The following is a 27,582-nucleotide window of genomic DNA, read 5'->3' as shown; positions in this document are numbered from 1 at the left end:
GACAAAAGTTAGGATTCCTGCAATGAGCAACTTACATCCTTCCTCCCCAGAGTCCGTTTGTCATTGACAAGGCACTAGTCAGGAGTTGCGATGCAATGTTGTCCAGTTGCCTGGATGAGTGCAGCTCTAACAACACTGAAGATGCTTGACACCATCTTGATGCAGCCCATTTGATTGGTACCACATCTACAAGAATCCAATCCCTCTACTGCTGAGGCTCAGTTGCAGCAGAGTGTACTACCTACAAGATGCACTGCAGAAATATACCAAGGCTCCTCAGCCAGTAACTGCCAACCTACAAGCATTACCATCGCGAAGGGCAAGCACAGCCGATACATGGGAACACCTACAAGCTCCTCTCTTAGCCATTCACCATTCCGACTTGGAAATATATTGCTGTTTGTTCAATGTCACTGGGTCAGAATCCTGGAGCTCGGTCCATGACCAAAAAGACTCCGATGGTTCAAGCAGGTCACTACCACCTTCTCCCAGGGCAACCACGGATGGGCAATAAATGCTGGCCAGCGATGCCAACTTCCAATTAATGGGAAAGAAAATCTAGGCCAGCATTTCAGTGCAGTACAGCGAGAGGGCTGCACTGCTACAGCTTCTGTTTTTTGGGTGGGACATTTCTCCACGGTCTTGTCTGCCGTCCTAGCACTTGTCTGAAGAAGGGCAAGGGAGTTCTGCCTGTTGTCTTGGCAATATTCACCCAGCAACCGACTTCACTAAAATACATCATCGAGTGGTAATGTTAGAGCTGTATGTGGAATTGCACAAGTTAGCTGCTGTGTTTCCTGACAAGATTACAGCGATTGGCCAGGCTAAATTGCCCCATAGTGTCCAGGAATGTTCAGGCTAGCCCCAGGAAAAACCTGGTTACGGGGATCAGAATGGGGATGGGTCTGAATGGGATGCTCTTTGGAGGGGCGGTGTGAACTCGGTGGGCTGAATGGCCTCTATCTACACTGTAGGGATTCCACAATCCTAAGATTAAACTTCTAGACCTACTTCATGGGCGGTAAAGTGCTTAGTTGGGGTGTGCTGAGATTGTGCTGGGTGCTATATAAATCCAAGTGTTGGTAGAATGATCACTTTAATTTCAAAGCGATATGCATGTTTTCGTACACCATGCAGTGTGCTCTAGGTCTGCACTTGTCAACTCTGATTGATTTTCTTGCGTTCAGGGAACAGGGCACATCTATTTGTTCTGTTGCATTCTGGGCTCTGCTATCTTTAGAACACGTGTGTCTGTGACATAAGAGACAAAGTTACACAACTGATCAGAGCTAACAGGCTGCCTGCCTCTGCCCTGATCACAGCCGACAGAGTTATATGAGCTTCAGGGTCTTCAGGAAAGGGATAAGTATTTTAGAAATCGGTTTCAGTGAAGGGCCACTCAACCGCAAGGCGTGCATCTACACGGCCGCAGAGGACAGACAGCTGGGAGCTGCAGATTTGTTTTAGGAGCTGTGAGGACAGCTCTGTCAGATGAAGGACCCTGGACTGAAGTAGCAGTTTGTAGTCAGAGCGGGGCTGGAGGCAACGATAGAGAGTCAGTACCAACAGGAACATAGAGACAACATGAATCAGGTAAAAACTGACGACCACAGTGGAAGCAGCTCAACTGGTAAGAGAGAATCACTACTGTTGGTACGATAAATATTGACTTTAAGGACCTTTCTGAAGTGGTGTAAATCAGAAACTGGCTGAGACTGCATCAGAGCAGTGCAGTGTTAGAATGGTCAGCAACCAGACTATAGACTTCAAATCTGCTTAAAGTAGTAGAGGGTCCGGGGAGACAAAAACCTAGACAGCACCCAGTGTTCACACACACAGACAGCAGCAATACTCCCCATGTTCACACACAGACAGCACGAATACTCCCCGTGTTCACACACACAGACAGCAGCAATACTCCCCGTGTTCACACACACAGACAGCACGAATACTCCCCGTGTTCACACACACAGACAGCAGCAATACTCCCCGTGTTCACACACACAGACAGCACGAATAGTCCCTGTGTTCACACACACAGACAGCAGCAATATTCCCCGTGTTCACATACACAGACAGCAGCAATACTCCCCGTGTTCACACACACAGACAGCAGCAATACTCCCCGTGTTCACACACACAGACAGCACGAATACTCCCCGTGTTCACACACACAGACAGCAGCAATACTCCCCGTGTTCACACACACAGACAGCACGAATAGTCCCTGTGTTCACACACACAGACAGCAGCAATATTCCCCGTGTTCACATACACAGACAGCAGCAATACTCCCCGTGTTCACACACAAAGACAGCACCAATACTCCCCATGTTCACACACAAAGACAGCACCAATACTCCCCATGTTCACACACACAGGCAGCACCAATACTCCCCATGTTCACACACACAGACAGCACCAATATTCCCCGTGTTCACACACACAGGCAGCACGAATATTCCCCGCGTTCACACACACAGACAGCACCAATACTCCCCATGTTCACACACACAGGCAGCACCAATACTCCCCATGTTCACACACACAGACAGCACCAATATTCCCCGTGTTCACACACACAGGCAGCACGAATATTCGCCGCGTTCACACACACAGGCAGCAGCAATATTCCCCGTGTTCACATACACAGACAGCAGCAATACTCCCCGTGCTCACACACAAAGACAGCACCAATACTCCCCATGTTCACACACAAAGACAGCACCAGTACTCCCCATGTTCACATGCACAGGCAGCACCAATACTCCCTGTGTTCACACACACAGACACTACCAATACTCCTCATGTTCACACACACAGATACAGCACCAATACTCCCTGTGTTCACACGCACAGGCAGCAGCAATAGTCCCCGTGTTCATACACACAGAGAGCAGCAATACTCCCCATGCTCACTGGCACAGGCAGCACCAATACTCCCCGTGGTCACACGCACAGGCAGCACCAACACTCCCCGTGTTCACATACACAGATACAGCACTAACACTCCCCGTGTTCACAGAGACAACGCTAACACTCCCCGTGTTCACAGAGACAAACTAACACTCTGTGTTCTCACACAGATACAGCGCTAACACTCCCCGTGTTCACACACAGATACAACGCTAACCCTCCCCGTGTTCACACACAGATACAGCGCTAACACTCCCCGTGTTCACACACAGATACAACGCTAACTCTCCCCGTGTTCACACACAGAGCCAGTGCTAACAGTCCCCGTGTTCACAGAGACAACGCTAACACTCCCCGTGTTCTCACACAGATACAACGCTAACTGTCCCCGTGTTCACACACAGAGCCAGCGCTAACACTCCCCGTGTTCACAGAAACAGCGCTAACACTCCCTGTGTTCACAGGGACAGCGCTAACTCTCCCCATGTTCTCACACAGATACAGCGCTAACACTCCCTGTGTTCACACACAGATACAGCACTAACACTCCCCGTGTTCACAGAGACAACGCTAACACTCCCCGTGTTCTCAGACACAGCACTAACACTCACCGTGTTCACAGAGACAACGCTAACTCTCCCTGTGTTCACAGAGACAACGCTAACACTCCCCGTGTTGCCACAGAGACCCAGCACTAACCTTCCCCGTTTTCGCACACAGATACAGCACTAACACTCCCCGCATTCACAAATACAGCACTAACACTCCCAGTGTTCACACACAGATACAGCACTAACACGCCCCCAGTTCAGAGACACAGTGCTAAGTCTCCTCATGTTCAAACACAGATACAGCAGTAACACTCCCCGTGTTCACACACAGGGACAGCGTTAACTCTCCCCGTGTTCACACACAGACACAGTGCTAACACACCCTGTGTTCACAGTGACAACGTTAACTCTCCCTGTGTTCTCACACAGATACAGCGCTAACACTCCCTGTGTTCACTCACAGATACAGCACTAACACTCCCTGTGTTCACAATGACAACGCTAACACTCCTCGTGTTCACAGATATAGCACTAACATGACCCGTGTTCACAGAGACAACGCTAACAGTCCCCGTGTTCCCACACAGATACAACGCTAACTCTCCCCGTGTTCACACACAGAGACAGTGCTAACTCTCCCCGTGTTCAGAGAGACAACGCTAACACTCCCCGTGTTCTCACACAGATACGACGCTAACTCCTCCCGTGTTCACACACAGAGACAGTCTTAACACTCCCCGTGTTCTCAGAGACAACGCTAACACTCCCTGTGTTCTCACACAGATACAATGCTAACTCTCCCCGTGTTCTCACACAGATACAACACTAACACTCCCTGTGTTCAGAGATACAGCACTAACACTCCCCGTGTTCACAGACACAGCACTAACACTCCCCGTGTTCACACAGACAACGCTAACACTCCCTGTGTTCACAGAGACAAACTAACACTCCCCGTGTTGCCACAGAGACCCAGCACTAACCTTCCCCGTTTTCGCACACAGATACAGCACTAACACTCCCCGCATTCACAAATACAGCACTAACACTCCCAGTGTTCACACACAGATACAGCACTAACACGCCCCCTGTTCAGAGACACAGTGCTAAGTCTCCTCATGTTCAAACACAGATACAGCAGTAACACTCCCCGTGTTCTCACACAGATACAACACTAACACTCCCTGTGTTCAGAGATACAGCACTAACACTCCCCGTGTTCACAGACACAGCACTAACACTCCCCGTGTTCACACAGACAACGCTAACACTCCCTGTGTTCACAGAGACAAACTAACACTCCCCGTGTTGCCACAGAGACCCAGCACTAACCTTCCCCGTTTTCGCACACAGATACAGCACTAACACTCCCCGCATTCACAAATACAGCACTAACACTCCCAGTGTTCACACACAGATACAGCACTAACACGCCCCCTGTTCAGAGACACAGTGCTAAGTCTCCTCATGTTCAAACACAGATACAGCAGTAACACTCCCCGTGTTCACACACAGGGACAGCGTTAACTCTCCCCGTGTTCACACACAGACACAGTGCTAACACTCCCTGTGTTCACACACAGATACAGCATCAACACTCCCCGTGTTCACGCACTGTGACAGCGCTAACACTCCCCGTGTTCACACACAGAGGGACAGCGCTAACTCTCCCCGTATTCACACACAGACACAGCGCTAACACTCCCCGTGTTCACACACAGAGACAGCACTAACACTCCCCGTGTTCACACACTGTGACAGTGCTAACTCTCCCCATGTAAACCCTCCCCGTGTTCCCACACAGACACAGCGCTAACACTCCCCGTGTTCACACACAGAGCCAGCACTAACACTCCCCGCATTCACAAATACAGCACTAACACTCCCAGTGTTCACACACAGATACAGCACTAACACGCCCCCTGTTCACAGACACAGCGCTAAGCCTCCTCATGTTCAAACACAGATACAGCAGTAACACTCCCCGTGTTCACACACAGGGACGGCGCTAACTGTCCCCGTGTTCACACACAGACACAGCGCTAACATTCCCTGTGTTCACACACAGAGACAGCATCAACACTCCACGTGTTCACACACTGTGACAGCGCTAACACTCCCCGTGTTCACACACAGATACAGCAGTAACACTCCCCGTGTTCACACACAGAGGGACAGCGCTAACTCTTCCCGTATTCACACACAGACACAGCGCTAACACTCCTCGTGTTCACACACAGAGACAGCGTCAACACTCCCCGTGTTCACACACTGTGACAGTGCTAACTCTCCCCGTGTTCACACACGGGCATAGCACTAACACTCCCCGTGTTCACACACAGAGACAGCGTCAACACTCCCCGTGTTCACACACAGAGACAGCGTCAACACTCCCCGTGTTCACACAGATACAGCATCAACACTCCCCGTTTTCACACACTGTGACATAGCTAACACTCCCCGTGTTCACACACAGATACAGCAGTAACACTCCCCGTGTTCACACACAGAGACAGCGTCAACACTCCCCGTGTTCACACAGAGACAGCAGTAACACTCCCCGTGTTCACACACAGAGACAGCATCAACACTCCCTGTGTTCACACACTGTGACAGTGCTAACTCTCCCCATGTAAACCCTCCCCGTGTTCCCACACAGACACAGCACTAACACTCCCCGTGTTCATACACAGAGACAGCCCTAACACTCCCCGTGTTCACACACAGAGCCAGCACTAACACTCCCCGCATTCACAAATACAGCACTAACACTTCCAGTGTTCACACACAGATACAGCACTAACACGCCCCCCTGTTCACAGACACAGCGCTAAGTCTCCTCATGTTCAAACACAGATACAGCAGTAACTCTCCCCGTGTTCACACACAGGGACAGCGCTAACTCTCCCCGTGTTCACACACAGACACAGCGCTAACATTCCCTGTGTTCACACACAGATACAGCATCAACACTCCACGTGTTCACACACTGTGACAGCGCTAACACTCCCCGTGTTCACACACAGATACAGCAGTAACACTCCCCGTGTTCACACACAGATACAGCAGTAACACTCCCCGTGTTCACACACAGAGGGACAGTGCTAACTCTCCCCGTATTCACACACAGACACAGCACTAACACTCCCCGTGTTCACACACAGAGACAGCGTCAACACTCCCCGTGTTCACACACAGAGACAGCGTCAACACTCCCCGTGTTCACACACTGTGACGGTGCTAACTCTCCCCATGTAAACCCTCCCCGTGTTCCCACACAGACACAGCACTAACACTCCCCGTGTTCATACACAGAGACAGCGCTAACACTCCCCATGTTCACACACAGAGACAGCGCTAACACTCCCTGTGTTCACAGGGACAGCGCTAACTCTCCCCGTGTTCTCACACAGATACAGCACTAACACTCCCCGTGTTCACGCACAGAGACAGTGCTAACACTCCCTGTGTTCACAGGGACAGTGCTAACACTCTCTGTGTTCACAGGGACAGCGCTAACACTCTCTGTGTTCACAGATGCAGTATTAACGCTCCCTTCCATTCCATGGTAGATATGAGGACATGTAATGTGGTGGTCAGATTCATGCCCTCAGCCTGTCATGTGATTGGATGGTCACATGCTTAGACCTTCAGGAATTTGTCCATTCAAATCACACACACACACACACACACACACACACACACACACACACACACACACACACACACACACACACACACACACACAACCAGTTTAGTTAATGTTTGGTTTCTCACCCCCTGTGTGTTGAACTACTCCCGGGGCTCTGACGATCCTTTGCCCACAATCTCCATTCTTCAAGGTTTCCATCTTCTTGCGTGAGACATCATCGCTGGCAAGGTCAGCATTTGTTGTCCATCCCTGATTGCTCTTAAAGATGCAATGTTGAGACACCATCCTGCGCCACTGGAGCCCATTCTGTTGTGAATTGGTACAATTCCATTCAGAGGGCAATTAAAAGTCAACCATACTGCTGCGTGGCTGGAGTCACACATCGGCCAGACTAGATAAAGATGAAAGATTTCCTTCCCTCAAGGACGTGAGTGAACCAATTGGAATTTTATGCAATCAATGACAGCTCAATGAATACCAATGCCCGAGACTAGTTTTCAATTCCAACCCAGTCCATGCGACCAGAAAAATGGCTTGTGATGTTCAAATATGAGCTGGGTCCAAAGGTCAGAAGTGACACCAGCCTGGTTTTGGATTTCTTGCCCTGTGCCTCTGGGACTAACGGTGTCACCGGTCTGCTCCCCGTGTGAGAGCAGTTGGCAGTGAACTCCGTGAGATACAGTTCCAACATGATATGGATACATTCCCATCCCACAGAGCCATCGGGGAAGTGGGTAAACGCCCATTCCACCTCTTTAATGGTTCTCGTTTCATTTTCAGTGGCGCTGGTGGAGAGCAGTGCCAGCCCTGCAGGTCTTCAGCTGGTCAGCACCTACCAAACCAATCGCATTGGAGATCCTCTCGATATTGTGTCCCTGGCACAGCAAATCCAGAAGGTAGGGACCCTTTCAAACTCAATTTCAAACCCTCCCTTCCCATCCTAGATAGCTGCTCCTGGAGTCACAAGCATTTTCAAAGTGTCATTTGTCCATCTTAGTGGTTCTTACACTTAGAAGGCCCGTGCCAGAATGTCATCACAGAGGAGTTTGACCCTTCACCTTTCTGCATAGAACCAAAGAATGTGGGAATTAACAAGGAGTGCGTTGGTGATTAGTGGTGCTAAAGACTGCGGTTTAAAACCTCTCCTCTACAACAGCAACCAAAAATTCTGGAGAATTGTGCAAATGGAAGGTTTCTCCGCACAGTTGTATATGCAGTTGGAGGGAAAAGAGGAAGGATTGCAACTGTCGTGGTCGACGTGGGAACTAAAGGCAGAGTTAGAACCAAAAATGTGATTCTGCTGGATGGAGTTTGAGAGCCGTGGCTCTGAATTAATAAGCAGAAGCTTGCGTAATAATAAGGCTGAGAAGGCTAAATATATCAAGATGGGTGGACTGAGAGAAAGGGCTTTTGATATATGGGGCTTTGGTATGTGGTGGTTCATGAGCAAAGTGTTGAGTAGGGACAAGATCCACTAAAACTAAACTGGAATCAGTGCCCTGGAGAATCAAATTATTTGGGTGGGATAAGATTCACAGTTTGGGGTTTAGAAATCGGAAAAGGAAAGCCAAGGACACAGCGCAACAAAATGGGAAAAGGCAAACAGAACGGGATAGGGAGTTTTAACAGTTTTTTTCTGTGGAGTGTAGCAGACTGAGGAGTGACCTTATAGAGGTCTGTAAAATCATGACAGGCATAGATAAGACACATAGCCAACAGCTTTTCCCCATGGTAAAGACGTCTAAAACCAGAGGGCATAGGTTAAAGGTGTGAGGGAAGAGATACAAAAGGGTCCAGGGAGGGGCAATTTTTTCACACCGAGGGTATTGAACATCTGGAACAGGCTGCCAGAGGTGCTGGTGGGGGCAAGTACAATTTTGTCAATTAAGAAACATTTGGACAGATAGATGAGTGGGACAGGTACGGAGGGGTATGAGACAAACGCAGGCAAATGGGACTGGTTTAATTGTGAAAACTGGACAGCATGGACATGTTGGGCAGAAGGGCCTGTTTCCATGCTGTAAATCTGTATGACTCTATGGTTATAGAGTATCAGCGCCCAAGCAGGGAACAATGAGTAAAAATAAATCAAGTTCTTTGTGTGAATGTACCAAAAACTGGGAGCAAGACAGACAATTGCAGAAATAAAATCCATTCACTCTGAGGCTCAAATTGGAAGAAATATAATGGGGGAAAGAAGAAAATGGCAGATGACATTAAACAATAATAGACGCAACAACTGGACCAGAAAAGGTATGGAGCCGCAGTCTAATGAGACTGAGGAACTTATTACTGTCATTGAAAAGTATGAGAAAAACCATTGGGATTAACATCAGGAGATCCTTCTGGCCAGAGAATAGACATTGTAGGTGTGAAAAAAAGCAGCTGTAAAAGATTGTAAAATGTGCTGGTTATTAACAATTTCTAGAATCTACCCTCCAATCCCAGATTTGAAGTCAGCAAAAAGCAACACTTAAGAGAGGGAAGAAGAATACAAGGAATTACTGACTAGTTACCCTGACATCAGTCAATGGGAACATACTGGTGTAATGATTGTAACGAGGTTAGCCAAGTGGATCTCACAGAATATGAGTTCCCTGATTAGGGCTGTTAGCCTGGTCTAATCAGGGAGGCCTGGCTGACAGATATCAACAGGAGTTCTGCTCATTCGAGCAGCCAGCTCTGAGCAAACTGGATGAGTGACATGGCCTGTGCACGCCTAAATAAAGGATGACTTGGTGACAGGATACTGGCCTTTGTGGAGTTATTTCAATTGGAATCTATTATTATTGAGACGTTTACAAAATGCTCAGGACATCTCAATGTGATCAGAATCATCTTGACATTACAAAAGAGAAATCTTACTCAACAAATTTGTTAGATCATGTTGGGGATGGAACCAGTTGGGCAGATGAGGGGGAACCTATAGCTGTAGGTTTTCGTCTTGGATTTCCAAAAGGCATTCAGTAAAGTCAACTTGTCAAAAAGAAATCATATTGGACAAATGTGTTAGAGTTTGTTGAAGATTTAATAAACAGAATTTGTAAAGAAGACCCAATAGATGTAGCATATTTGGATTTCAGGAAGGCTTTCCCACTTAAAAGGTTATTGTACAAGTTAGGAGCTCACAGATTGGAGGTAATATATTGGCATGGATTGACACATTGGTTAACACACAGGAGACAAAAAATTGGGATGGATAGGTCTTTTTCAGGTTTCAAAAACACGGCTAATGGAATACCACAAGTATCAGTCTCAGGGTCTCAATTATTTCTGATTTATATTAATGACATGGAGTAAGTGACAGAGTGTAATGTATCCAAATTTGCTTATGATACAAAAGTAGGAGGGAGAGCATATATTAAGGAATCAGCATGGGTACATTGATGGGTTGAGTGAGTGTAAAACTTGGTGGATGAAGTTTAATGCTGGAAAATATGAGGTCATGGATCTTGGTAGAAAGTATTTTCAAAATGATTATTACATCAACAGAGAGAAGCTCCAAAAGTGTGCAGTGCGAATGGAACTGGGTGTTCTTGCACATGAAACACTAAATGTTAGCATGCAGGTTCAGCAAGTAGTTAAAGTGGGAAAAGGAATTTTGGTCTTTAACCACAGGAGGTTAGAGTTTAAAATAGGGAAGCATTGTGAAAACTGTGTAAGGCATAAGTGAGGATGCACCTGGAGTCCTGTGTATACTTTTAGTCCCTGCATTTAGGAAAACACCGGCATTGAAGGCAGATTTGGGATGCTTGGGATCACCACAACTTGTGGGCTGCCCTCTAGGCCACTCACCATTTTGACTCGGAACTATGTTGGTTGTATCTTTGCAGTCGCTGGCATAGGATCCTTGAACTTCTTTCCTGGGGCTCCACGGGTGTCCCTGTGATACATAGATTGTGGCGGTTCCGGGAAGGCAGCTTACCACCACCTGCTCAGGGGGCGGCTGGGTATGGGCCATAAATGCTGAACCAGCCAGCGATGCCCACATCCTGTGGAAGAACAAGAAACAGAATCACCACACTGTCCAGGGTTTAGGAAGAAGCACTGTCACGCAAAGAGGCATGAGAATCTGGAGCTCTCTGACCCCAAAACCTCTCAAGGATGTGGGAGGGAAGAGAGGGAGAGAGGTTAAATTATAATTTCAAGGCTGAGGTCAGCATGTTTTTGTTAGGACATAGGTATTATTATGGAAGCAAAGTGATTAGCTAGGATTAATATGCACATCAATCAGTGTTCTCTGTGAGAACCAGGACAAGCCCAAAGGAAAAGGGGCTTTTCCCTCTGTTTCACACAGTATTCATCAGCAAGTCAGACTGAACCCGTATTGGAAGGACTAAGTTATAAGGAGAGGCTGCAAAGGCAGGGACTTTTCTTCCTGGAGCATCGGAGACTGAGCGGTCTCCTTATAGAGGTCTATAAAATCATGAGAGGCATAGATAAGGTAGACAGCCAATAGCTTTTCCCCATAGTAGGGGAATCTAAAACTAAAAGGCATAGGTTTAAGGTGAGAGGGGCTCAGAGAAGCATTTTTTTTTGACACAAGAGGGTATAGAGTGTTTAGAATGGGCTGCCAGAGGTAGTCGTAGAGGCGAGTATAATTGTAACACTTAAGAAACACTTGGACAGGCACATGGATGGGAAGGGTATGGAGGGATATGGACCAAATGCAGGCAAATGGGACTAGATTAGCTGCAAAAACTGAGTGGTACGGACAGATTGGACCAAAGGGCCTATTTCCATGCTGTAAACCTCTATGATGCTATTTATTAGACTGATTCCTGGGATGAAGAGGCTTTACTTATTAAGAATGGATAGACAGGCTAGGCCTATATTTATCAGAGTTTAGTAGAATGAAAGGCGATCTTACTGAAACATAGAAGATGCTGAGAGGGCTTGACAGTGTAGGCGTTGAAAACATGTTTCCACGAGAGGGAGAATCTCGAACTAGGGACACAGTTTCTTTCTGTTGTTGATTGAGAGGTAAATAATCATCAGGTACTTCACAAAACCACAAAATTGTTCCCCAAGAGGCCATTCAGTCCATTGTGTTTGTACCTGTACTTGGAGAAACTCCCCTGCTCTGTATCAAAATAGTGTCACGCAATTTTTTAGAACACCCAGTAAGTAGATTGAGTGTCAGTTTAATACCTCCCCCAAAGTTCAGCACCTCTGATAGTGCACTCCGTCAGTACCACACTGGAGGGCTGTTATGCAGAAGCGGGTCTAGAATCTGGAATTTGATGATAGAGAGGACAGAGTGCTACCAACTGAACCACAGCGGAGATAAGGTATATGGAAAAGTTGGTGGTTATGGATCAAAAGAAAGGAAAACAGGGCAGTATACTGGGATGGCTAGATGTACTCTGAGGGGATGTGTACAGTAAGATGTGTAGATGTGTGTCAGTCATCGCTGAGGGAGAGCGAGGGAACATCAAGATGACGATCTTCCGTGTTCTTTCTTGCCTCTTCTCACCAACAGAAGGTTAAAAGTGATAGCGAGAGGTGTGTCTGGCTGAGTTAAGGGCCAGCTCTCTGCTCTTTCCCTCCATATCGACAGTTGGGTGTTTTTTTAAAACTAGCTGGGCTGATACCTTACAGAAGAATGTCTCTGGCACTTAGTGTAATGATGCACTGCTTGCTTTCTGAGAACTTAGAGGCATTGACGTTAATACCTGTAAGAATGTTATCAAGGATTACAATTAAAAAAAGAAATTAATGAGATCATCACTAAAGATCCCCGATTAGAAGTTCCCAAGAAACACTATTTTGACTCTATACACTAATTTTAGTGGACAACTCCCATGTACAATACAGATAAATATACTTCACAAATTTAGAATTCTGTAACACCTCCATGTTTCAGTAATGATACTTTTCTTTTACCAGTTTTACTGACAGCTGCATGAAATACTCAGCTTTATAGGCATACCCTGTGCACATAGAAATACTGAGATCGTGTGCCCACTTTTATTTACCCGTCAGAAATGGCTGTTTACTCAGATTCCAACTTGGGCCCTGTTGAATGTGTTGGACTCAGGAAGGGAGGTGCAGTGTTGGTTAACTTAGTTAGTTTAATGTTTGGAGTGCATTGCAGACTAAAGCCCACGATGCAGGTTTGATCCTCAGTGCTGGCTATGGTCAGACGTGGAGGCAGGGGCTAGAATGGAAACCCTTGGTCCAGCAAGTCACCCTGGGCCCTGCTGTATCCTCACTGTCCCAGGCCTCCTCACCTTACCCCACACTTGTGGAGTTGCTACCCTCAAACTAGACATCACCAATTGCCATCTATCTAATGGGCTGAAATGCCTTTGGACTTTTACGGCAATGTGTGGGATTAGCATGAGGGAAGAGTGTGATAAAGTGACTGACCATGATCTGATAGGAATGACTTGCTCTGAAATTTTGAATGTGCAGAGAGTAAGGCGCTGAATCAAAGGCTTTATGCAAACAATTTAAAAATATATAGTAGTGTTTCTCTTTGTGTTCCTGAGAGCCCTAAGATCAGAGCATCGGGGTAGGGCAGGTAGGCAATGGGTTTGCAGTGAGAAAAAGGACTATGGTAGGCACAGGATTTTGAATGGATCAGACTGCGTAAACCTGAGACTGAGCAGCTCTGCATTAGGAAAGAGTAAACAAATTTGAGGTGTGCAATATAACTTAATAAATAAAACTTCAAATGCCACCTAAAGCAACTGGGCTGGGAACAGATCTTTGAAAAGCAACACTGCCACCTAGCGTGGAGCTGGATGAACACAGCAGGCCTAGGCCTGAAACGTCAGCTTTTGTGCTCCTACGATGCTGCTTGGCCTGCTGTGTTCATCCTGCTCCACACTTTGTTATCTTGGATTCTCCAGCATCTGCAGTTACTGCCACCTAGCCTTTAAAATATAAGGTTGCACTGAGCTGAACATGATATCCAGGCTGTGTCTAAGTGTGACGAACAGGAGGCTGGAAGAACACAGCAGGCTGGACAGCATCTGGAGGAAAGGAGCAGTCAACGTTTCCGGTATGACCCATCTTCAGTCCTGAAACATTGACTGCTCCTTTCCTCCAGACGCTGCCTGGCTTCCTGTGTTCTTCCAGACTCCTGTTTGTCTACTGTGGATTCCAGCATCTGCAGTTTTTTTTTGTCTCTGTGTCTAAGTGTGACAACCAGGAAATGTATGCTACACTTTCAACAGTGATAAGGTATGATTGTGTTATAGATTTCACCCCTGAATTCGATATTCTGCCCCTTTAAACCAACTAACCAGTGGGCCTTTTATTACTGCTGATACAATTTCTTTGAAGAAAGGACGAAACTAGAATTTACGTGGCACTTTAACCTTTGACTATCAAATTGCTTCAGAACAAATCTCCAGTCCTATCATTTTTGTAACCTGTGGCTAATTAGCACACAGCAAGCCCCTACAAACAGCAGTGTAATTAAAGGATCAGATCATTTGTTTTTGGTGGTATTGGTTGAGGGTTGATATTATCCAGGAAACCAATGGTAACTAACCTGCCCCTCTGCGAAAGAATGCTGGGGGATTGTTTATGATTTCCTGAGGGCTTGGTTTAATATCGTATCCAAAACACACCACCTCTCCATCATAGTGGCACCCGTTCAATACTGCACAGGTCGAAATTTTCTGCTCCAGTTTCTGCAGTGTGTTTTAAAACATTCTGACCTGGAGGCAAGCAGAAAATCTTCTGAGCTACCATTGCCACCTGATGATTGTACATGAGAAAAAGCATGATCCAACACTTGGTTTCCTGTGGTTTATTGCAAGCCACGGTGCATTTCCTTTCAGGTCTTGAGAGGTAGTATGTCTGCCTTGTCAGCCAGGCGCTGGACTGAAACAGCTTCTTAAGCAGAAGTGAAACTTCTTTTTCTCCCTCACAGTCCTGCAGAGCAGGTCTAATCGAGCCGAGAATGCAAAGAACATAACCTTCACTATGGTCTGTTCAGAGCTTCACATTCAATGGAGCAGGCAAATATATCAGCCAATTTGTACACGGAACCAGTAAGTGGAAAGAAAGATTTCCATTTATACAGTGTATTTCGTGGTATGAGCCATTTTACACCCATTTACCCACTTTGATATGTAGTTGCTGCTGTATTGTAGGACCATTTGTGGGGAACATAGAACGTCATTGGGTTTGGGATGGAAAGCACATTGACCAGGACACTGGGAAAACCTGGACTGTATTCCCTGAAGCTTTAGCAATCAACAGACAGGGCAGAGAAAGCCTCGATTTAACATCTTCCTGAACTCTTGAATGCTGCACAGAAGGGTCAGTTGAGGTCACACTACAGTAGAGGGTGGCAGTGGGGTTTGAACTCTCAAACTTCTAAAGTGCACCTTTCACACGTTTCATAGAATCTCTACAGTGTGGAAACAGGCCCTTTGGCCCAACAAGTTCACACTGACCCTTGGAGCATCTCACCCAGACCCGTCCCCCTCTAACTCACCTAATCTACACATCCCTGAACACTATGGGCAATTTAACATGGCCAATCCACCTAGCCTGTACATCTTTGGACTGTGGGAGGAAACCAGACCACCCAGAGGAAACACACGCAGACACGGGGAGAATGTGCAAACTCCACACAGACGGTCGTCCAAGGGTGGAATCAAACTCAGGTCCCTGGTGCTGTGAGGCAGTTTGCTAACCACTGAGCCACCATGCAACCCCAAAAAAGAAGGTTGCTATGCATATCTGTACTTGTTCATAGAATCATAGAATTCTCACAGTGTGGAAACAGGCCTTTTGATCCAACAAGTCCACACTGACCTTCACAGCATCCCACCCAGCCCCATCACCCTATAACCCATCTAATCTACACATCCCTGAACACTACAGGCAATTTAGCATAGCCAATAGAACACGCAATATTTGCTAACAACCCTCCATTTTATTTTGAATGAAATTCTTTAATTGTATTTCACAGGCAATCACAAATTTACCAGAGAGCTTTGGATAAAGATGCCCACTGTTCCATTTCTTGTCATTGATTCACAGGATGTGGGCATTTATTGTCCATCCCTAATCTCCCAGAGGGCAGTTAAGAGTCAGCCACTTTGCTGGTGGGCTTGGAGTTACAGCTTCCTTCCCTAAAGAACATTAATGAACCAAATCGGATTTTTCCAACAATCAGCAATGGGTTCACTAGAAACTTAATTCTAGATTGTCGTTGAATTCAAATTCCTCCAGAACATTAGTTCTGGATTAGTAGCCTAGTGATAATGCCACTACACCATTGCCGCCCCAATAAATTGATTGTTTGACCAATTCCTAAGTGCCTGCCTTGCTATTTCCTCAATGCAGTAATCTTGCGATTGTGGTTTATTCTAAGGAGGGGTTATGGCAAGTTGTGGGACAAGAACTGATAGAATAATGGAAATCTCCATGATAATTAAGTCAACTGTGCCTTTGAACAGTTTGTGCTGAAACATTTAGGCTTTATAGTCAGCATGTCAGCCAGAACGGACATTAAGTAGACGGGGCTTCTATTCCCTAGAATTTAGAAGAATGAGAGGTGATTCCATGGAAATGTATGAGTTTTTTAAGGGACTTGATGGAATAAGGCGCTGAGAGAGAGTTTCCCTGGTCAGTGCACCCAGAGAGAGGGGTCACTGTCTCAGAAACAAAATGTCCTCGCACACAAAGATATGTGAATCATTAGAATTCACCAGCCCTGCAGAGCTCAGTTGCTGAGTATATTCAGCACAAGGATTATTAGATGTTTGGATATTTAGAAATGCAGGGAAGTGAAACTGAGGTAGATCAGAGACAATGGGAACTGCAGATGCTGGAGAATTCCAAGATAATAAAATGTGAGGCTGGATGAACACAGCAGGCCAAGCAGCATCTCAGGAGCACAAAAGCTGACGTTTCGGGGCTAGACCCTTCATCAGAGAGGGGGATGGGGAGAGGGAGCTGGAATAAATAGGGAGAGAGGGGGAGGCGGACCGAAGATGGAGAGTAAAGAAGATAGGTGGAGAGAGTATAGGTGGGGAGGTAGGGAGGGGATAGGTCAGTCCAGGGAAGACGGACGGGTCAAGGAGGTGGGATGAGGTTAGTAGGTAGCTGGGGGTGCGGCTTGGTGTGGGAGGAAGGGATGGGTGAGAGGAAGAACCGGTTAGGGAGGCAGAGACAGGTTGGACTGGTTTTGGGATGCAGTGGGTGGGGGGGAAGAGCTGGGCTGGTTGTGTGGTGCAGTGTGGGGAGGGGACGAACTAGGCTGGTTTAGGGATGCAGTAGGGGAAGGGGAGATTTTGAAACTGGTGAAGTCCAGATTGATACCATATGGCACCTTCCCCTGCAACCGCAGGAAATGCTACACTTGTCCCCACACCTCCTCCCTCACCCCTATCGCAGGCCCCAAGATGACATTCCACATTAAGCAGAGGTTCACCTGCACATCTGCCAATGTGGTATACTGCATCCATTGTACCCGGTGCGGCTTCCTCTACATTGGGGAAACCAAGTGGAGGCTTGGAGACCGCTTTGCAGAACACCTCCGCTCAGTTTGCAACAAACAACTGCACCTCCCAGTCGCAAACCATTTCCACTCCCCCTCCCATTCTCTAGATGACATGTCCATCATGGGCCTCCTGCACTGCCACAATGATGCCACCCGAAGGTTGCAGGAACAGCAACTCATATTCCGCCTGGGAACCCTGCAGCCATATGGTATCAATGTGGACTTCACCAGTTTCAAAATCTCCCCTTCCCCTACTGCATCCCTAAACCAGCCCAGTTCGTCCCCTCCCCCCACTGCACCACACAACCAGCCCAGTTCTTCCCCCCCACCCACTGCATCCCAAAACCAGTCCAACCTGTCTCTGCCTCCCTAACCGGTTCTTCCTCTCACCCATCCCTTCCTCCCACACCAAGCCGCACCCCCAGCTACCAAAAAACCTCATCCCACCTCCTTGACCTGTCCGTCTTCCCTGGACTGACCTATCCCCTCCCTACCTCCCCACCTATACTCTCTCCACTTATCTTCTTCACTCTCCATCTTCGGTCCGCCTCCCCCTCTCTCCCTATTTATTCCAGCTCCCTCTCCCCATCCCCCTCTCTGATGAAGGGTCTAGGCCCGAAACGTCAACTTTTGTGCTCCTGAGATGCTGCTTGGCCTGCTGTGTTCATCCAGCCTCACATTTTATTATCTGAGGTAGATCAGCCTTGATTGTAGTGAATGACAGTGGAACCTGAATCAGCTACTCTTGCTCCTACTTCCTGTATTCTAACATAAACCTTTATTATATTTGAGGAGAGCCATGTGTGAATATTAGTGCATCTGCGAATCCGTCATGAGGAAATTTCCTCATCCTGTAAACAGTTGCATGATTGGCAGCATAGCTAAAATAATTTGATTGCTCAACAACAGAAGATTTGAATCTCTGATGTTCTTCCTGGTTTCCAACCAACTGACTGAAATGGTAACTCCCATTGCAGTCTGCCCTCTACTTATCACTGGATGAAGGTGTTCTGACTCCGCCAAAGATTTATTTTCTGCTCTGTGGCCACAAGCTGTTATGTATTAATCACCGGATGGGCTAGAAACCGCTGATGTTCCTCTGATTAAAATGGCATGTAAACTTGCTGCAACCTGTTTGTGCCTAAAAAATTTGTCGATGATGAGCTGTCCTGCTTTCAGACAGTTGGGATATCTGGCCTGCTCTTCAAATTTAGATTTGGAATTTCAGCATCAATGGAAAAGCTATGATTTAATGTTTGTCATTATTTCCCTGAAAGGACTTTTATAAACCCAGTGTAAGCTGATACACCTGAGTGTTTTTCTAAGCCGCTTTGCTAAGTGTGGCTCCTGTCCGTGTGGATTTATGGCATGGAACACACATCAGACCAGAGCAGTACAGCAGCTTTCCTCCCTCAAATTGTAGTTCGATTTTTATCGTCAATTTGGCAGCATTAGACTATTGATTCCACCTTTGCATCACTGTATATTTTCTTTTTCAACTTAGTTCAAGTTCTCAAACTGCCTTGTGACATATACTCAAGTTGTCCGGGAAAACGGATTCCCCTTATTGGGGGCACAAAGTCAGAAGTCACAGGACACCAGGTTTTAGTCCAACAGGTTTGTTTGAAATCAGAAGCTTTCGGGGCGCTGCTCCTTGGTCGGGTGAAGTTGTCACTGGATTACTGATCCAGTGCACTGCCTCTGAATGGTTTCAAACTCAGAACTACCTCTTCTCAACACGACTTCCTATTTTTTACCGTCTAACTTTTCAGATGAAAATGTGAGTCCATTTTTAAAATGAGATTGAAGCTGCATCAACCATGAAATCAAATTCCTTCCAGCCTCTCCCTCGAACCTGATCTTATCTCTTGCTGTTCTCTGTGTCATGTTCTCTCTTTCAATTCTACATTGCCTCTTCCTGTTCACTGTAAAGCTGCTCAAACTTTCTGTTTTACCCCGTGCCTACTTTGGGTGTTTTCCAGTCTGCTTTTATTTTCAGTTGTGTGCAGTCGCACAAGTTTTAAAAGATGAAACAAAAAAACTTTTTAAAAATCCCCCCCGGTGACAAAGCCACCTCACCAGGGCATGTTTACAAACTGTGGTGGCTGCCTGCCGAAACAGGTACCCCACCCACTCTTCATGTGTGGGCCTGCTCTGTTGGTCACTGACCCAAGTAAATCCTGTTGTTCAGACAGACATTTTCCATCAGCTGATTATATTATCCTCTACACTGCCTCCTCCCCAAGCCAGTGTCCAGTTGTAAACCCTACATTATACCTTGGTTCGTATCACTTGACTCAGTGCAGAAATTAGACCCAAACAAAAACACAGGCATTTCTGGAAAAGCTCAGCAGGGCTGGCAGCCATCTGTGGAGAGACATCAGAGTTAACACTTCTGGTCCAGTGATCCTTCCCCAGAACTGATGGTAACTAGGAAAATGCCAGTTTTTACGCAGAAAGTAGGCCGGGGGAAGGAGTAAACAATGGATGGGGATAGAGCTCAAAGAGAGAGAAGAACAGTTGGGCAAAGGAGTGGTTAGCAATCTGGCTAGGAGGGTTAAAATTGTATCAGAGCTAATAGGAACTGCAGATGCTGGAGGATCTGAGGCTAGGAGGGTGAATAACTGTTAATGGAGACTGTTAGTAGCTAACAGTAGGTTGTGTGTAATAGCAGATTACGTGATTACAAGGCCTTGCGTGTGGGGGTTGGGGTAAGGACATGAGAGAACTCGAGCCCTAAAGTTATTGAATTCGATATTGAGTCCAGAAAACTGCAGGGTCTCCAAGCAGAAAATGAGGTGTAGTTTTTCCAGCTTGGGCTGAGCTTTGCTGAGCACTGCGGCAAGCCTGAGACAGAGATAAAAACCAATAAAACTGCGGATGCTGTGAATCAGGAACAAGAACAAAATGGCTGGAAAATCTCAGCAGGTCTGGCAGCATCTGTGAAGGAGAAAACAGAGTTAACATTTTGGGTCCGGTGTCCCTTCCTCAGAATTGATGGTAGCTGGGAAACATCAGTTTATATGCAAAAAGTAGGGAGGTGGATGGGTTAGGGAGTAAACGATACTATTGAGCCCAAAGAGAGAGAAGGACCGTTGGACAGACAAAGGAGAGATATTAGGAACTGCAGATGCCGGAGAATCTGAGATAACACGTTGTGAAGCTGGATGAACACAGCAGGCCAAGCAGTATCAGAGGAGCGGGAAAGCTGATGTTTCGGGCCTAGAACAGTCTAGGCCCGAAACGTCAGCTTTCCTGCTCCTAAGATGCTGCTTGGCCTGCTGTGGATAGACAAAGGAGTTGCCAACGATCAGGCTGGGAGGGTGAATAGTTGTTAATGGGGACTGTTAGTGATGTACAACAGCGGGTGTGTGATGGCAGTCTATGTGGTAACAAGGCCTGGTGTGTGGGGTGGGGGTCTGTGACATGGGAGAGTTTAGGCCCTAAAATTATTGAACTCAAACTGAGACAGAGATGTTGGCTGGGTAACAGGGTAGTGTGTTGAAGTGGCAGGCAACTGGAAGCTCAGAGTCTTTTTTTGCAGACAGAAAATAGACCACTGACTCATGGGGGAGTGTTCCTAGTATTTCTGAAATACCAAATTCATATTTACAATAAACTGTAAAAGATGAATGACAAGAGAATGAATTGGGCTCTTCCAGTACACGGGAAATGATTTTGTTTTACAAGCTCTGAAATAACCTGAAAATTATATCATTCTGGGCAATACCGAATAGCAACTTGTCACACAAAGAGCATGAAATATTTGTAATTCTGTGCTCCAAAGGGCTGTTGCGATCAGTTGAGAATGTCAAGCCTCAACTCTACATGCTCGACAGAAGTATTATAGGTTATGGAACTAAAGCAGGTGAATGGAGTTAAGTCATAAATCAGCCATGAACGGTACAAGTTTGAGGAGCTGAATGGCCTCTTCTCCTGTGTACGATTTCTTGCAAATGGATTGGGTAGATTGCTGGTTGTGTGGTCATCCAGTGTTCAGACTGGCAGATCAGTGTGTGTCAAGATGCCTTGGTGAACTTAAGTTAGAAATACTGTTGCATTAAATTTAAGCCCTTGTGTTTCTAGGCAGATGAGTTTGTACATGCCAACGCTTGTAACAGATTGACTGTGATCGCGGAGCAAATCCAGTATCTCCAAGAGAAAGCCCGAAAGGTGAGAAGAGTCTGAATTCTGTGTCATCTCTCCCACCCCTCTTTCTTTTTGTTTTTAGTCTCATCCCATTTCTCCAGGTCCTCCGCCTCCCTTGGATAACCTGGGTCTGCCAGCCTAAAAGGAAGCAAGGTGAAATTTGTAACATTTCTAGCTTGACATATCTGCAGACATTGTAAATGCAGTTCATCCACATGCCCAGATAGAATTGGGGTCATTTGAATTGTAGGGATCATAACTGTAACTTTAACTTGCTGATGGCTGGCTTCTCCATTGTCAGTGTGTTTTACTGGAGGACAGACAGAGCAACGCCTGGGCCACAGGGACAGGGTGGGACAAGCTCTCAGACTGCTGGCAATCAGAACAAACGACGATATCTGACTTCCAGACTCACCAAAAGCATCAGTTACATTTGTCTCTGGTGACTTCGCCTTTAGTCATCGAGGTTCTAATCTCAGAAACTCCCTTTCGTAATGTCTTCACCTCTCTGCTTCTCTCTCCTGCTTTAAGACTCAAGTAAAACCCATCTCTTTTGGTCGTCTGTGCTCATACTCTTCCTTTTGATTCAGTTTGCCTGATTTACCATGCTGTCTTGGGGCACTTAATTGCAATAAAGGTGCAGTCTGTATCCAGGGACATCTGTGGAGAATTAGCAATGTTGAATCTTGCTGTGGGTCTTTAGACGCCAGAAGAGCAGCTGATTGCTGTTTTATATTGAATATCAGGCTATGGTCAACAGTACATGTTAGAATGTCTACACATCCTCTACTACCGTAGTATCATTGGGTACTATTTACAAACAGGTTCCTCAGCTTCTGAGATCTCCCCTTTCTTATGTTACAACAATGGGCCCCCAAAAATTAACCTGTGTATTTTTTTCTATCAATAATGTTTTGCAGTTTAGTATATGCACTTGAAATTTGTTTTTGCTGGATTTACTTTCTGCAAAACATGCTGATGGTCCCCGTTTTGTGGTAAAGATCAGCTGCAAACATTGACACAGTAAAATTCCATAATCAGACAGGTCCCTGTGTGTGAAGTGGAGCTAAACTCTACATTTGATGCAAAATGATGATTTCATAAATGAGAATGGCCAGCCTTCACGGCTTTCTGAACCACACATGAGATAGCCCTCGGACTCCAACCTGGCACTATGAGTTCCCAAGGTCATGGCAGTGGGCACCATGACCATCCTCTCATGCCATGCCTGACTTTGGAAACCAGTGCCACCGAAACCTAGAGCTGAGACACCTGAAAGAGCAAAAGACAATGTTGACTGAACATTTGCCGACAGTCTTTAGTTAATTCTTGGTCCGTTTCCCAAGAAGAGGAACTTCAAATTTCACCTAATCTGTAGTTTGTTTTCCTGATTTATGCAGAGTGTGCGTGAGAGTGTAGCCTGGCAAGGGCTCCTCTTCACTATACTACCACAGGCATCACTGGCACTGCCCTATCCCTGAATGCAACATCTTTTAATACCACATCCGAGAGTGTCACATCCCTGAGAATTGTAATGATTGTAACAAGGTCAGTTCCCTGATTGGGAAGTGACCTCCAACCCCACCACACCCGGCACCTTCCCCTGCAACCGCAGGAAATGCTACACTTGCCCTCACACCTCTTCCCTCACCCCTATCCCAGGCCCCAAGATGACTTTCCACATTAAGCAGAGGTTCACCTGCACATCTGCCAATGTGGTATACTGCATCCACTGTACCCGGTGTGGCTTCCTCTACATTGGGGAAACCAAGCGGAGGCTTGGGGACCGCTTTGCAGAACACCTCCGCTCAGTTCGCAACAAACTACTGCACCTCCCAGTCGCAAACCATTTCCACTGCCCCTCCCATTCTTTAGATGACATGTCCATCATGGGCCTCCTGCACTGCCACAATGATGCCACCCGAAGGTTGCAGGAACAGCAACTCATATTCCGCCTGGGAACCCTGCAGCCCAATGGTATCAATGTGGACTTCACCAGCTTCAAAATCTCCCCTTCCCCCACTGCATCCCAAAACCAGTCCAACCTGTCTCTGCCTCCCTAACCTGTTCTTCCTCTCACCCATCCCTTCCTCCCACCCCAAGCCGCACCTCCATCTCCTACCTACCAACCTCATCCCAACTTGACCTGTCTGTCTTCCCTGGACTGACCTATCCCCTCCCTACCTCCCCACCTATACTCTCCTCTCCACCTATCTTCTTTTCTCTCCATCTTCGGTCCGCCTCCCCCTCTCTCCCTATTTATTCCAGAACCCTCACCCCATCCCCCTCTCTGATGAAGGGTCTAGGCCCGAAACATCAGCTTTTGTGCTCCTGAGATGCTGCTGGGCCTGCTGTGTTCATCCAACCTCACATTTCATTATCCCTGATTGGGAAACCTGGTTAATCTGGTCCAATTAGGGAGCCCTGGCTGATAGATATAAACAGTAGTGTCAGGGATTCTGGCCACTCTAGGAGCTAGCTCTGATCTAGCTGGGTCTGTGCCATGTATTATGCACATATAAACAAAGGGTGACTTGGTACAGGATACCAGCCTTTGTGGAGTTATCACATCCCTTTGTGTCACATCTCTGTGCCCTACTCCTGTCTATGCTGGGAGTGTGTGATTTCACAAGCAATGGTTCAATTGTGTGACAGGACAAGTACAGCTGAATTTTTATCATCTTACCAGATATTTAAATGGGTTTTATGCTTGGAAGGTGCTGTTTTGGTAAAGCAGTTGAAGCCTCTTGCAGACTGCCTGTGGAGAACCCCTGATCTACAAAGTGGCCTGCTGCCCCTCAATTTAGACTTCTCAGAGCTCCTACTATCTTGAAAAACATGGACATCAGGTCAATGGGAACACCACCATCACTAAGTTTCCTTCCAGGTCACACAGCGTCTTTTACCATTGCTGAGTCAAAGTCCTGTAACTCCATCCCAACAAAGCCAGATCATCTGCTTTAGCTTCTTTCACTGTGACAAAAATTATGCCTAATGTTTTCCCATCTTCACTGTCTGTGTGCTGCTCCTCAATGATCTGATCTTGTGTAACATTTCTTTCTACCTAGGTCCTGGAAGACGCCAAGAGGGATGCAGATCTCCATCATGTCGCCTGCAACATTGTGAAGAAGCCTGGCACGGTGTACTTCATGTACAGGCGGGATTCTGGTCAGAAATACTTCTCCATCCTTTCACCAAAGGTCAGTGGGCTGTAAATATTTCCAAGGATGTAAAAGGAGATCCTGATGCATTGCAGCTGCATTGTAATGTAGCTTGGGGTAGATCAGAAATTTGGTTTGTTCAGCGAACCATGAAACCTCAATAAGTTCTTGGCCGTGGAGCAGTTGGTAACACACTTGGTTCTGAGTCAGGGGTTTCTGGGTTCATGTTCCACTGCAAGCACTTGAGCACAGAATCAGAACTGCCACTTCAGTTGAAAGGGTTTCACATGGCATCTTTCAATTGAGAAGTTAAATCATGTGGATATACAGGATCTCATGGTCCCATCCAGTAGAATAGTGGTTACTATTGCTGTCATGGTCATTACTAATTTCTGTCTCATTAAAACAGATCATTCGGCCACTATGGCTTTGTTGGACCTTTCTAATGCATTATTTGTGTATCATTCTGGTCACCACACTACCAGAAGGTTGTGGATGCTTTGGAGAGTGTACAGAAAGGGTTTACCAGGATGTTGCCTAGTATGGGGGATTTTAGCTATAAAGAAAGGTTGGATAGACTGGGCTTGTTTTCACTAGAATGCAGGAAGTTGAAGGGTGACCTGATAAAAGTTTATAAGATTGTGAATGGCATGGATAGAGTGGAAAGTATGAGGATTTTTTCCCAGGATGAAGTGGGACACAGGTTCAAGGTGCAGAGTGGGCAGGAGTTTAAAAGAGATGTGCGAGGCACATTTTTCACGCAAAGGGTGGTGAGTGCCTGGAACGTGCTGCCAGAGGAGATGGTGGAAGCGGACATAATTGCAGCATTTAAGAAGCACCTGGACAAATACATGAATAGGAAGGGATTAAAGGGAGACAGTTTTAGAATGGAAGGGCAAAATATGTCAGTACAGGCTTGGAGGGCCAGAGGGCCTGTTCCTGTGCTGTATTGTTCTTTGTTCTCAGTTGCTTATTACCTTTCCCTACATTACCTCAACAATTATACATTGTATAATCTTTAGTTAGGCCACATTTGGAGTCCTGTGTGAAGTTCTGGCTGCCACATATAGGAAGTCTTTGGAGAGGGTGCAAGAGAGGTTTGACGGGATGTTGCCTGAATTAGAGAATATTAGCTGTAAGGAGAGGCTGCACAAACTTGGATTGTTTTTGCTAAAGTGTCAGAGGCTGAGGGTGTGACCTGATATCAGTATATAAAATTATGTGAGGTGTGGATAGAGTGGAGAATCAGAGTCCTTTTCCTAGGGTGGAAATGTCAAACAATAAGGGTCAGGGGTTTAAGGTGAGGGGAGAAAGTTTAAAGGAGATGTATGAGGGACGTTTTTTACACAAAGGTGGTAAGTGCCTGAGATGTATGGTCAGGGCATGTGGTAGAAAAGATAGAATAGCAACATTTAAGAGGCATTTAGACAGACATATGAACAGGCAGGGAATACAGGAAAGTAGACAATGTATGGGTAGTTGAGATTAGTTTAGGGTCACACAGACATTGTGGGTTGAAGAGTCTGTTGCTGTGCCGTACTGTTCTACGTTGAAAGTAGTTTCTTGGCATGTAAAGTGGTTTGGAATGACCTGACGCTGTGAAAGTTACTGTATATTCAAATCTTACCCTTCTTATTAAGCCTGTTCTTTATTTACAATTCACACTAGGAGTGGGGGCCGACCCACCCTCATGAGTTCCTTGGTGCGTACAAGCTGCAGCATGACATGTCATGGACGCCATACGAGGAGATTGAGAAAAGAGATTCCGAAGTTGGTCTCATTAACAAGCTCCTGACCCAGCAGCAGACACTGCCACATAGCACAGAGGCCAACTTCCATGGACTCGAACCGATGATTCTTCCTGCTGACAAAAACAGCCTCAAAGATTCGAACATGTCCTGAAAAGGAGGTTTTGATTCCAGAAAACACTGAGCTCCGTGATGGTCACGCTGGATAATTCTGAAACTTTGTTTCACGCCTATTCCTTTGAAATTCATGGTTCCGTCTCTTTCAGCAACACAGCTTAGAAATGACTGTGTGGGTTAACAGTAGAAAAACACTGATATGTTCATTTGACTTCCCTTTTGTTTCTGTAGAGGGTAGACAGTATTCAATTTATATGAAATGGGCCAGCATTGTATAAAGTAACACACTGGGGAATAGCATAAGAACATAATAAGCATCTGCCCTTTAATATCTATAACAGCAAACCAGGTTAAGCAGGGAAAACTTCATTCCTAAATGATGCCAACCAGCACAAATGGTTACAAGCATCTGAGAATCTCAAATCCATGGAGGAAATTCAGCAAAGTGAACTGTTATTGTTGTACTTATTTACACTTTGAATATGATAACTAGTGACCTGGTTATAAATTGCTCATCCCAAAGGTATCACCATTGTAATTAAGTTATTCAATAAGAATATTAAAAAGCTGCAGGAAACCATACAGTCCCTCACGTCTGCTCCAACAGTTCGTCATGGCAGATTTTCAGTCTCAACTCCACTTTTTTGCCCGTCACCATATCTATCACTTCTCTCAAAAGCCAAAAATCTGTCCCGCAGTCTGAAATATATTCAATGATGGTACATCTGCAGCCTTCTGGGGTGGAGACTTCCAAAGACTTTCAACTCGAGTGAAGAGGTTTTCCTCATCTTAGTTGTAAATGATTGGGCTCTGA

At 46.2% G+C, this 27,582-nt stretch overlaps 1 protein-coding gene across 2 annotated transcripts; it reads left to right on the top strand.

Moving 5' to 3' along the window:
- The first annotated feature begins 1,295 nt into the window (after positions 1–1,295).
- c28h1orf50 (chromosome 28 C1orf50 homolog) lies at positions 1,296–27,350 on the top strand. Of its 2 annotated transcripts, XM_048561471.2 has the most exons (5): positions 1,299–1,630; positions 7,900–8,015; positions 21,680–21,766; positions 24,811–24,942; positions 26,572–27,350. In XM_048561471.2, the coding sequence occupies exons 1-5, from the start codon at positions 1,585–1,587 to the stop codon at positions 26,803–26,805; spliced, it is 615 nt and encodes a 204-aa protein (XP_048417428.1). In that variant the 5' UTR covers positions 1,299–1,584; the 3' UTR covers positions 26,806–27,350. The 2 variants fall into 2 exon arrangements, with proteins under 2 accessions (XP_048417429.1, XP_048417428.1); XM_048561472.2 differs by lacking the exon at positions 21,680–21,766 and having other exon boundaries at positions 1,296–1,630.
- The last annotated feature ends 232 nt before the right edge of the window (positions 27,351–27,582 follow it).

Source organism: Stegostoma tigrinum, chromosome 28, assembly GCF_030684315.1.
Source record: "Stegostoma tigrinum isolate sSteTig4 chromosome 28, sSteTig4.hap1, whole genome shotgun sequence".
In the NCBI taxonomy this organism is placed as follows: domain Eukaryota; kingdom Metazoa; phylum Chordata; class Chondrichthyes; order Orectolobiformes; family Stegostomatidae; genus Stegostoma; species Stegostoma tigrinum.
This window is presented reverse-complemented; position numbering and strand designations above follow the sequence as displayed.

Bases quoted from the DNA above. Each gene is read 5' to 3' on its own strand.
- c28h1orf50 (XM_048561471.2), top strand. From the start codon at position 1,585: ATGAATCAGGTAAAAACTGACGACCACAGTGGAAGCAGCTCAACTG. The intron at 8,016-21,679 runs GTAGGGACCCTT...TTGTGTTTCTAG, and splicing joins TGGCACAGCAAATCCAGAAG to GCAGATGAGTTTGTACATGC. The intron at 24,943-26,571 runs GTCAGTGGGCTG...AATTCACACTAG, and splicing joins TCTCCATCCTTTCACCAAAG to GAGTGGGGGCCGACCCACCC.